The sequence below is a fragment of the Echeneis naucrates genome, chromosome 14 (genome assembly GCF_900963305.1).
Source record: "Echeneis naucrates chromosome 14, fEcheNa1.1, whole genome shotgun sequence".
In the NCBI taxonomy this organism is placed as follows: Eukaryota; Metazoa; Chordata; class Actinopteri; order Carangiformes; family Echeneidae; genus Echeneis; species Echeneis naucrates.
In genome coordinates, this window is record NC_042524.1 from 18,014,798 (window position 1) to 18,027,157 (window position 12,360).

Genomic DNA, 12,360 nt, shown 5'->3' on the forward strand with positions numbered 1-12,360 from the left:
GTTCATAGACATACTTATCGACCGAGGCTTACACTATGCAAATTTATTATTTCTTTAAACAAATGACGTTTTGCAGCATAATAGATTATTTGTGTCATTTTACGTCACACAATTGATTTTTTTTTGACAACTCTTTTGAACTACGCCACTTGCCGTAGATCGGCTGCCTTCATTGTCGTCATTACAACATAGTCTTATCCTGTTTTGGTAGACAGGTAGCTAGCTAGGTACTGTTGCTATATCCATGGGTTATTGTTTGTAAAATAATACTTGGCGATAGGGTTTTCTAAATAGAAACAGCGTTTTTCTTTAAATATCGTGTAATATCGTGTGTAGAAGAAACCCCACCCACCATTAGAGGTAAACAAAGTCTGATCGAGCTGCGCACGGCAGCCCTCACTACCCCGATCCAGTCGCCGCTTGTAGATGGAAATAAGTGTCCCTTCGCAATGAACTGTCGCTCGGAGGTCCTGGAGGTAACAGTGGAGGCAAGGCAGGTGGAGGAAGCGATGCTGGCTCTGCTGCACACCATTTTACTGCACCGCAGCACCGGCAAGTTCCATTACAAAAAGGAGGGCACCTACTCCATCGGCACAGTGGGCACAATGGACATCGACTGCGACTTCATCGATTTCTCCTTTGTCAGGGTGTCCTCAGAGGAGCTGGACAGGGTGATCAGGAGAGCAGTGTCTGAATTCAAGGTAAATGTTGGCTCTAACCGTTGCTGGAACGCACAGGCCTGCTGTTTCACGGTTCTAATGTGTACTTTGGTTGCAGGATGCTCTGGGCAACTCTGGCAGCGACGGCATGGGGCAAATCTCTCTGGAGTTCTACCAGAAGAAGAAGTCTCGTTGGCCTTTTTCAGACGAGTGCATTCCCTGGGAGGTGTGGAGCATCAAGGTCAATGTTGTCAACCTTGCCAATGAGCAGGAGAGACAGATCTGCAGAGAGAAGGTCGGCGAGAAGCTGGGTGAGAAGGTGATCAACGTTGTTGAAGTCATCAATCGCCACGAATACTTGCCAAAGATGCCCACCCAGTCTGAAGTGGACAATGTTTTTGACACCAGTCTCAAAGATGTCCAGCCATACCTTTACAAAATCACATACCAAATCACTGACTCTCTGGGTACCTCTGTTAGCACCACCATGAGAAGGCTGATTAAAGACACTCTGGCCCTGTGAGGAAGGAGCAATATGGATGGCTTCATCCATAACTGTATTTATTTTGTTAAAAAACATGGTTGGCAGTAATACTCCTGCTACAATGAAGCAGTGTCAGTATAATCGGTTTTCAGCCTTCTCTGATGGTATCCTTTGGACTCAATTTTCTTGATTATGTAATGTCTATTCCAAAATATTCTGTCTTCACCTTCCACCTCCTCAAATGCAACTTTAACACAAAGGTGGATAGCACCACCATTAATTTCTTTAAAGAGTTGTGTTGTCAAATCTGTAAATTATTGTAAATTTTTAATCAATACAAGATCAGTGTAACAGATGGTAATTCGAGTAAACAGCTTTTTCAAACTAAATATTGTTGCTTCACCTGTGGTACGAGAACATCAACCAGGAAAATTTGACTCATAATACTCATTTATGCAATACACGAAAATCCATTTTGTGTGTGTGTGTGCAAAAGCTATGGATGATCTTGGATACAGATTTCCTCATCCATGTAAAAACTTCCTTTCTACGCACAATTTTCATGGACAGTGTGACCTTACATGTGGGTAGGGCAGGATTTCCAGTTTGCCATTTTTCCAAATTAAAGCAAACACTTCCTAAGTTCACGCCTAAGTTTCCAGTCAGAAATTGTCACAGTGGCCCACAGCTTGAAAAACATCCCGCTGCCTCGGGCTTCTCTGCCAACAGGATGATGTGCGTGTGCATTTTCACATACTTCCAGAGATGCATTAATAAACAAACTTTCTTCACAAGTCACATTTATTAGCAACATAATGCTAAGTGTCTGTGCCTTTTCATCTTAGAGAAGGAAAGACTATGCAGTGCTTTGACATGCAACAAAAATTATACGAGTAGAGTCCTTTTGCAGCATTGAAAATATCTGTAAAAATGTTATTTCACCTTTTGGGCTTTGTTTCTAAATCCAAAGACCTTTATATTTGTTAGGAAGTACTGACAGTACTCTCAAAGTGAGTATCATTTTTAGTGACATGCTGCAAGGGATCAAGGATAGAGGGAATCACATGCTGTCTGGAATGTCCCTTGAGGCAGATTTGGGATTTTGGTCCACCTAGAGAAAATGTGACTTGATGTTTAAAAGTTGCAGCAAATAAACATGGATTAAACTGTTGTGTAAGGAGAAAGGATAAAGTCAGACCTGCCGTGTGCAATACTGAATGTTCATCTGATTAGGAGCTGCAAAGGTCACTGGATTAATTAACTCCACTGCCAGAATATTACCCAGGAACAGGAAAAAGGACTTGTTTTCAGCTAAACTAACAAACATTCACTAATTCAAACAATTGGAACATTTCCTGTGTCACAATACACTATAGCATACTAATATCTTTGGATTTTTACCTATTGTTTGGGTGAGTGCATCTTGGACTAGGAAAACTATGGCGAGGAACTATCTTTCTGGCATTTTAAAGTTAAACTTAACTGACTGAGATGTGATATTTCAATGGAGATAGCCCAGGGGCACCCGGCCAGATCTCTGCACTAAAATAGTTAACATTTTTTTAAGAATTAAATTTGCTGCTTTGTGTCATTGTCCAGTTAACATGTAAAGCTAAATCAAAGACCACAAATTATTGTATATGTATTCTCCATGGTTACTCTTTATTACAGAAATTAAGCACAAAAACTGTAGAAAATCTAAACACAAAACAGCTGCAAGTCTCCAAAAGCAACAATAATAGAACCGATGCTTATACAAGTATTCATTATTGCAGTGAGAGCACAGGAATACTAAAAAGATAAAACTTCTGTTTACTAACAAAATTGGTACAAAATTGAGGATACAAACACTTCCATATACACAATTCTAATAATTTCTGTCAAACTCTGAAAAAAGGTTTTCTCACAAGAAATTAAGAGCACTCTTATGAACACAGGATTTTCTCCAATTAATTTAACATCACAATGCAGCTTGTTTTGCTCATTTGGAGGAAATTGATTCCCAAAGTATGTGTTGAGCAATGTTCAACTTCAATATCTCCCAAATAGTAGCAGTCATAATAATTTATAATAAACTTCAAATTGATCAAGCCAAAGCAGAAGTATACACCTGTACAAGAATAACTACTGAAACAAGTGGAATACAATCAAAACACGGTCTTCATAATAAATCTTTTGGAAGCAGGAACTTTCTCTCAGCACTCAATAACAAATTTTCTTTCTTGTGTTCCTTCTTCTTGACTTTACCTCAAAATGCCTGAGTCATAAGTCGTCTGAAACTCTTATTGTGCTTTTGTGTAAAATAATATTGACTAAATATTTTTAAAATTGCATAAGGCCATAAAAGCGCTGTAAAGCTTGGTTAATTACCATGTTTTTAACTGCACAAATTTAACAGTGTATGCGTATTTACATAACACTGGTACTGCACTGGGGTGGTGGACTTAAGTGAATCAGGTGTTATAAATCTATTATGTACATTAAATTTCGTGTTTATCATTCCAGTTGACCCACAGATTTTATTATATACTGCAGTGTGCTTTTATAAAGATATCGTTGACACTGTAGATATTTCAGATAGACACCCAGTAACTGATCTGATGAGACAAATGCTTGCATGATGTCCCTTAGTATTCAGAATATCAAATCAACATAGGCCCATGATCTACGCTGGGAATGTTATCCATATGTTAAGAGTAAACTGGTGAAATGTAATATATTCATCAATTCATGGAAAAAAATGTTTTTTCAAATCATATGATTGATGTCTCATTGTAACATGCTCTACTAGGCAAATAATTTGGAAGATACAGGTTACAAATTAAAAGAAAAACCTCAAGAAATGAGTGGAGAAATATAACAGCAGCAGACGCTTCAACATAGGGGCACTATGGGTTACCTTAAAGCAATTAACATCCCATCTTGATCTGAGGCAGGTGAAAATGTTGAGCAGGCCCAGTGTACTCTGGATCAAGATGGCTTGTAAATGGGCTGGGTTGTGGATGGCAGGAGCTTCAGCCATAAAGACTGCAACAAGGTGGTATTTCAACGGGCACAGCAACTAAAAACGTGGTGGTTGAGAATGTTGGTGCCGAATGTGATCAGACTGTCAGCATCAACAGTCTTTCAACAATTACATAGACAAGGATGTTATAGTAGGGTTGTAGAGCATAAACCCCTTATTAGAAAGATGAAAGAGTCGAGAGGAGCAGAAACCAGAGGCTTTGGTTTGCAGAGGTGAAAAAAGTGACATGGCCATTCTTCCGATTCTGAGAACTGGGTGCAGTCTGGCTGCTTGACCCATACACTGAGGGGATACAGTGGCTCTGTTGTGCTGTGGCTTGGATCCACTTGTCCCCTTACCGGGAAGGATCACTGCAAATCAATACAAAGTTGTTCTAATTGATCACCTTTATCCCATAAAGAAGCCAGCTGGACAATGCCTCCTTCAGGGCACAGGGAATGATGGGCCACTGAATGACTTGATGATTGTGACTGTGATTGGAGTTATTACCAATGTTGATTTCAAAGTCTTGTAGATTCAAGATTGAGCAATGAAACTGTTATGGTGCTGCATGGTGATGAGAAACGTTTACACTTAAATGTAGGTTTTCCCTTTGATGTTGCCTGTGTGTAAACTATAAGTACTGAGTGAAGAAAAACGTTACCAAAAGCACACTGAGATGCTATGCCCAAAACCGCAGGTGTCTGACCTGGTGTCTGACAGGTTGATGTACAGCATGTGTTAGAACTTCATCTATGATACTGAAGGTCTTACTTTATCAGACTGATACTTAAATGCAAAAGAAAGGCTAATTATGATGAAAAAACTAATACTGTTAGGTCTAGATATAATTTTTACTTCTGCAGCCTACAGCTTCATTTGTGGAAACTGAAAGAACCCAAGCAAACATAATGGACTAAACTCCCCTATAACAGAATCAAACTGTTAAACAAAGTGCATATTGAATACATTGTTGAGGCCACCAATATAATCTTAAGGGATGCCACTCACGTCAAAAGATGGATCTGATACAAAAGCACAAGCACAAATCTATTTCAATTGCAACCTCCATAAGTTTAAAGCACTTTCTCCACACTGAGAAAACAAAGTATATAGTTGTACCATTTTTTTTGCTTAAGGGGTAAAACTGTGCACTTTGTTTTCTCACACCTAGATAGATAAATACAAGTAGACCACTAAAAGAAGTTTAGAGTAGATAAATGCTGACAGATCATTTTGAAAGGGAAATAAACCATTTATAATCATCTCATTTTAGAGAGTAATCTAGCACTTGATTGAACATTCACGTTTACACCTCTAACAAACATGGCCACATTAATATCTGGCATTGGAGGCAAGCAAATAAGCTATACATTCAGAGTGTTCCTTGTGTAGGCTGAGGTGTGTTTATACTCATTAAGTATTGTCTCGCAAGAGAAATGCACGGCTTTAACTTGACTTGATGCTTACATGTGGCTGTGACTCTGTTCATGGCTCCAAAGACTAAAAGCTGTCTTGAAGGTCCTGTGGCAGAGTTTACACATGTACTGCCTCTTGAATGTCAGGGCGGAGAGAGACGGTGCATGGTAAAAGAGTGTGTCTGATTCCTGAGGGCCTCCTGGATTCTCCATGCTGTTTGACCTTGACAAAGGGCTGTGGCTGCCAGGCTGCTGTTCTACTTCAGGCCTCCTCATTTTGCTTACTGATGAACTGCAGGGCTCTGGGCTGCTAGATTCCTCAGCCATTGCTCCTGCAACTGGTGCTGTCTGGGTGGATTTGAACACAGTGGCCTGTGGTGAGCGTCGCTCAGAGTTTTGAGGAGTCATGGGAGGGGAGGGGGACAGAGGTGAAGGATGTCTGTCGATCTCTTTGGCTCCAGGTTCGTTAGCAGTAGACATGTGTGACTGGAAGTGACTCCAAAGGCGGAAGTTGGTCCTGAAGGCTTTGTTACAGATGTGACAGATGAATGGCTTGATGTGGCATAGCAGCTCCTGGTGTCGTTCGAGGTCTTTGCGAGAGCTGAAAAGATTTCCACATTTCTCGCATGGCCACACACCAGGTTCCTCAGATCCAGACTTGGTGGTCTCCATGTTTTCCCTCTCACTCACTGCCTCCTCTAAAGGCTCTTCCTTCACCACCAGCTTGCCATGGTGACCCATGCTCAGGTCCTCAGGCACATAAGATGAGGAGTCTTCTGAATCATACAAGGGTGGCCCTGAGGAGTCACTGTAACTGATGTTCTCTCTTGAGCTCCCAGTTGCTAGAGGCTCATTGCTGTATTGCTCCTCTTTGAGCATCTCAGCCGCCTCTTCGTTGTTCTCTTGTTGCTTCAGGTGTATCTGCTCTTTAACAGTCATCATGTTGTGGTTGTGGACCTCCACCTGATGGCGCCATATGCTAAAGGAGGATTTGAAGGTTCGCATACACTCCAGACATGTCAGTTTCTTGTACTTACAGTGTGCCTCGTGGTCCCTCTTGACAGCTGGACTTGAAAATCTGAGACCACAGTATGGGCAGACGGTTGCATGTCGACAGCCCCTCTCATGATCACCCTGTTCAAAAAGCGATGAAAGCTTTGTATTACAGAGTCGACAGGAATAAACACCAGTGTCTGTGTTCTTCTCTTGGCTGATCTCATCGTGTTCCTGGTAGAGGATGCTCTCACTTGCAATGTCCTGGTCAGGTCTTTCTGCAGGGTGTGTCCTTAAATGCTGTCTGTACTGAGACTGGAACATAAACATTTTCCCACAGTAAGGACATATAAAGCTGGGCCTCGGTCTCTTCTTTGAATGTACAGGAGATTGTAAGCCCTGCTTATTCCTCTTCAATTTCCAAAGCAAGGCTTTCTTTATTTCTCTCTCTCTCACAATATCTATTAACTTCTTTTGAAACTTCTCATCCAGTACAGAGGAGCTGGAGGACGAGGCTGGGTTTTGTACTACACCATGCTGAGTTTGGCAGTGTGTCCACACTTTGAAATTGGTATGGAAGCGCTTGTGGCAGATGTCACAAGCATAGGGCTTTTCAGGGTTGTGGTACATATTTACATGACGGTGTAGCCCAGCACTCGATCTGAAAACTTTTAAGCAGTTCCAGCATTTGAAAATCTTGTTCTGAGACAAGTCACCACTATTTTCATTACAGTCACTGCTGACACTCTGAAGTACTGTTTCTGACATGTTCTCATCATGAGAGATGGCGTGTTCCTTAAATAATTTGCTCTTCTTGAAAGGGTACCTTCTGTTGTCTGGCCTGTCCTTCCTTTTCCCCAGAGGATTGAAGTCTGACCTGGAACTTTGTTCATAATTTGTTTGCAAATCTTTAAGATTGACCGGCAAAGCATCCCCCACTGTGATTCGAATAATGTCAATGGGGTCGGCGAGAGGACTGCTCGGCTCAGCTTTCACACTGACCTCTCCTTCTACCTGAGTTTCTTCATCATACCTGCTAGGGTACTTTGGCCTGAGAACCATAAGAGATGCTTTTTTTGAATTGCCATTTTGAACAGATGTTTCTGGCCCAGATGCTTTTGACACCATTTTAACCACTGACTGCTCTCGGTTTTGCAGCTCCTTGAGCTCCAGTGTGGGTGAGAAGGCAGGAACGGGGCTGTCCATTGATAATGACCTTCGGAGGAGGCTTTTTATGAGTGGCCCACTCCTGTCAATGGTCTGATTTGGCTCACTATTTTGACCCTGAAAGGGCACTTTGGTGCGATAGTGCTGCTCCTGCTCCTCATCCTCCTCTTTAGTGTCCTGGTCAGTACCAGTCTGCATCCTGATGTGCTGCATTTCAGCATCACTGAAAGACACTGATGATGTCAGCTGAGGCCTGACAGACGTGATGTGTGATGAATTCCCTTTTAATATGGAGGTGTAGGGATAGGTGGACTTATTTTCAGGAGCTTCGTCCTGTTCAGATGACTTGCTGCTGATGGACTCAGAATTCCTGACTGATTCATGCGAGTTGTGGTCTGATGGTGGCTGTGTTGAGTCTTGAATAGAGTGGGGAGACGATGATGTGTCTGATGTTTTTCTCTGATAATTTGAGTGAGAGGGATGCGTTGTGTCATTCCGAACCCGACACACAATGACACTCCTTGTCTGGATATCATTCTCTTCCCCCTCTGAGAACGAAAGCCTTTTTCTAGACACACAGTAGGATGCATGTGGCCGTGCTGACACAATGTTGGTGAGGAAAGGGATTCCAAGGCTGTAGCCCAACTCCTGGATGGCTGCCAGGCTGCCTTTGTCCACAAAGAGCGAGGAGGAGTAGATATAATTCAGAACTATCTCAAAGGCATCAGCCTCACAGAAGTCCAGGTTGACGACCTTCAAGGAATCTGCATCCATCCGTGTGAACAGGGACTGGAAATACTCACTGCTGGCAGCCAGAACACTCTTATGGGCCTGGTATCTCTGGTCAGCCACTGCCAGGACAACATCACACATCTGGCCCCGCAAGCGCTGCTCATTGAGGATGCCCAACACTGATAGGGCATGGGAGGGGTTACTGTAATGCACGAGGCTCTCCATGGCTGAAAGACAAGAGGATAGGATTATATTTTAATCAAGAGATGTAATTACATAGATTGTTAAATCTGCACAAAATTGGTTTATCGTAAATTTCATTGAGACTAGCATGAACAAGCAAACTCAAAACTTAAAATAATAGCCAGCAATGAGTTTGTTTACACCTATTTATTTTGATATTATTTATAACCTTATGAAACCAATAGTTATAGTAATCAATCAGCATCTTAAAGTGTATACTGTAAATTTGTTTCTCTGGTAATTTATGTCGGTTGTTGTTCGTGATACCCACAGATACACAAAAGGTTTATGAGCATTACATCATGTTAGTTATTAGAGGGTATGAAATGTTGCTTTGTCAAGTCACCCTGAGTGTCACAGGTTAAGGCAGGAAGTTCATAACATTTACATTAACAATGAAGATGTTTCTCGAACAAACTCATTGTTACCATTTAGTTTCCCATCTTCCCCAAAATCACAGATATAAAAAAATTTATGCACAGTAATTGTTTCATTTAATGATTACATTTATCTGTGAAATGGGCAATATGAGCATCTGATTTGTTTACTGTCTAGCCTGGATGTTTACCAAGAGAAAACCCAGCTTTAACAACCACTTATGCTTTCTCCTTCTGTACAAGTGTAGGCACTTAAGAAATCACTGAAGCATGGTAACATGCAGCAAGTTGCAATTATAGTAGGTATGCCTGACTAAAACGACATAGGTCTAACTGTGCAAGAAACTCTATCAGTCAGATTCAGAATCTTCTTCTTCATTGTATAGCAGTTGTATCAATGAAATTGGTTTGAGAATCTTTCTTCCCATAATGCAAATGTGTCAGAGGATAAAACATTGCAATTAAAAAAATTATAACTATAAAAATATGAAACTTCAACTTTAACTCCTATTTTGGTCTAGAAAATAATATTTAGTTTCACTGACCTTTCACTGTACAGGTTCTTTATTAAACTTCACAGTTATATATGAGGCTGGTGCTACAACATTCATGTACGTTTTTAAACTCTGTGTGTTTTATATATAGATAGATAAGTAGGTAGGTAGATAGATAGATAGATAGATATGTTTTTGTATCCCTTTGCAAATTTCAATATGTAACTATTAAATATCATAAGAGGAGCCAGCTCTTGCGTTTATTTTGAAAATTGGGACCGGAAAACGTGTTCCCTATGTTAGCTATTTTGACATTTGGCGCTATAGGTTGATCGGCAGAAGCTTCATTCATTCATCATAAACTAGCATGCAGCCAGCGGCCTCGTCACTAAAACTTGTGGTTCAGGTTCAGAGATCGGGGGACGCTCAACTGCGTCGGTTTTTTCGATGAGGAAGTTGAGCGAGGCTTTGGGCATTAGATCATCCATGAGACGTGGCTCAGTTTCTCATGACAGACAACTTCTCCAGTCGAGCCGCCGCTTCCAGTGTGTTTAGTGCGGGAAATTAGCCCGAGGTCTGTTCCGTTACACAGGCTAACGTTAGCGGGGCTCTGTGGGAGGAAGACGGGAAAAGTTAAGAGCGCCTCAACAGACTCCACCGCGGTAATCCCGGAATGAAAACAATCGGTGCAGGCGGACAGAGACGCCGCTCAGAGTACGAGCGGGGGGGTGGGGGGGGTGCAATAGCCGCGCTGCCCCAGGTTAAAGTGTTAAAAACGATTTTCCATTAATTTATTTTTCCTTTAAACGCTTCATGCGGCCGTCTGGCCGCTCCACGGACTGTAGCTGGTCCGGGTTTACAGCAACACAATCCCCCCTTCCGAGTTACGTCAGGGAGGAAAAGGAAAAACGCTTCTCCTGAACAGCTCCACACCAACTCTGACAGCCTCCTCTCCGTCCACTTAACTTCGGCCGTCGGCCCCGCACTTACCCTGCACCGCGGCGGCTGCTCGCTCCTCCACACGAGGCCGACTTTTTGTTCAATGTTTGCTGGCTTTCTGTGCGCTCGTCGTGATCATACAGACTACGGTCGTGATTCCATCCATCTTGAATTTGACGTCATCCCACACCAGGGATGAGGTCATTGCAAAGAACGCTCGTCACGTGCACCGCGCTGCAATTGGCCGCTCAAACATCAGGGGGCGGGGCAAACGGAAGACCTGACACTCGGGCTAATTTAAAGGGATAGGTCATATTTTTCATTTGGACTGTCAGCGCTGTTTTCTATATGACGGCCAGGGGAAACTAATTAGATCGAGTTATTGCAATACTACAACAGCATTGTAGTTATTTATATAATAGCATTATAAATGTGTTGTAAAATTGTAATATTTTTATAGGATTATTTCGACTATGTAAATGAGGTATTGTAAGTTTGCAAGTAGATTTTTCTTGACAGTAAGCTGTGTATTACTGTAAACTAGATGGGTGGAAACTGTAGTGATGATTTTCCACTGAACTCTGAATATTTAAAGGGAGTGAGTGCTTTGTGGACTTTTTTGTCAACATACTTCTTCATTAATTTCTTGGAAAAATGGGTCAGTATTTGTGGTTATACACTACAGATATATAATGATTTTCAGTCTCAACTCTGAGAATCAGATATACCATACATGTAACTACACGCTCCCCTAACCCCCAGGAAACCAATTAGGTCTGTGACTGAGGGGAAGTCACTACAGCATAGATAGTAGATTTGTGTCATTACTTGCATCCAGTGGGGAATAGTTGCCATGTTTAATGGGCCTACAGGACTCTTCCTGGAAAGCCTTGTCAGCAACAGCACCTGGCAACACTCTCAGGACTCATGACTCAAACAGGTGTGGTCTTCATGGTGTCTCTACTTCTTTTTATCTTTATCTTCACAAAAGCCTACTCAATAGACATGTATTTGTTTATGTATATTTTAGTATAACTGTTGAATGTGCTGTGACCTCATCAGATACAGTGTGCCTATAGCCATGGACCTCCATACATCCACATGCTCCACCACATCAGCATATACCCAGTCATTATCACTAATGACAGAGAGAGGTTTAATCAGGCACACATTCACACCTCATTACAATAAGAGGAAATCCATTACATTAATCACTGTTTATTAATGATAAGAAATATACATGGGATATTTTAAAAGAATACTGAGGACCTGTGGAACTTCCTTTCAATCAAATAAGAATATATTTTCACATTCATGTCCAGATGAGGATAGAATTTTTGTCTTTTTTTTTTTTTGTAGATATCTCTGACAGCCAAAACATCCCACTGTTCTCTCATATCAGAGAAGAGGACATGTGGGAAAATGGTAGGGAACTTCTCACTCCTCATTACTTGACATTAATGGCTAACACTGACTGTTAATGCCGCCAGCATAACTAGCACTACCATGGTTACCTGTTTGGAAATCAAGTCATCAGGGAGTTTTGCTCCTCCCATTCGCCATCTTTCCCCCTCCAGGCATTATAAACATGTTTAACAATCCTAATATTGCCAAAGAATGAGTAAAATCACATTGTACTTATTGCATAAAAATAGAAAACAGGGACTGTGAGCAAAAGGTTTGTCTATCATACATAGATGTAGTGTGTTGTGCTGCTATACTTCACAGAAATGCAGGAAATGAAATTATTTGCATAGTGTTATATACTGACAAAATTGATGGAATCTCAGTGCACTGACCATCCAACTCCAAATATTCATCACATTAATTCATATTCATCTAATGCTCAC

At 41.4% G+C, this 12,360-nt stretch overlaps 2 protein-coding genes across 2 annotated transcripts; one reads left to right on the forward strand and one right to left on the reverse strand.

Annotated features, from left to right (window-relative positions):
- Nucleotides 1–142: 142 nt before the first annotated feature.
- atg101 (autophagy related 101) lies at nt 143–3,619 on the forward strand. The gene is made up of 2 exons (XM_029519681.1): nt 143–701; nt 778–3,619. The coding sequence occupies exons 1-2, from the start codon at nt 450–452 to the stop codon at nt 1,180–1,182; spliced, it is 657 nt and encodes a 218-aa protein (XP_029375541.1). The 5' UTR covers nt 143–449; the 3' UTR covers nt 1,183–3,619.
- Nucleotides 2,784–10,688, reverse strand: zbtb21 (zinc finger and BTB domain containing 21). The gene is made up of 2 exons (XM_029519680.1): nt 10,562–10,688; nt 2,784–8,684 (listed from the first exon to the last, which is right to left on the reverse strand). The coding sequence occupies exon 2, from the start codon at nt 8,680–8,682 to the stop codon at nt 5,614–5,616; it is 3,069 nt and encodes a 1,022-aa protein (XP_029375540.1). The 5' UTR covers nt 8,683–8,684; nt 10,562–10,688; the 3' UTR covers nt 2,784–5,613.
- Between the last annotated feature and the right edge of the window lie 1,672 nt (nt 10,689–12,360).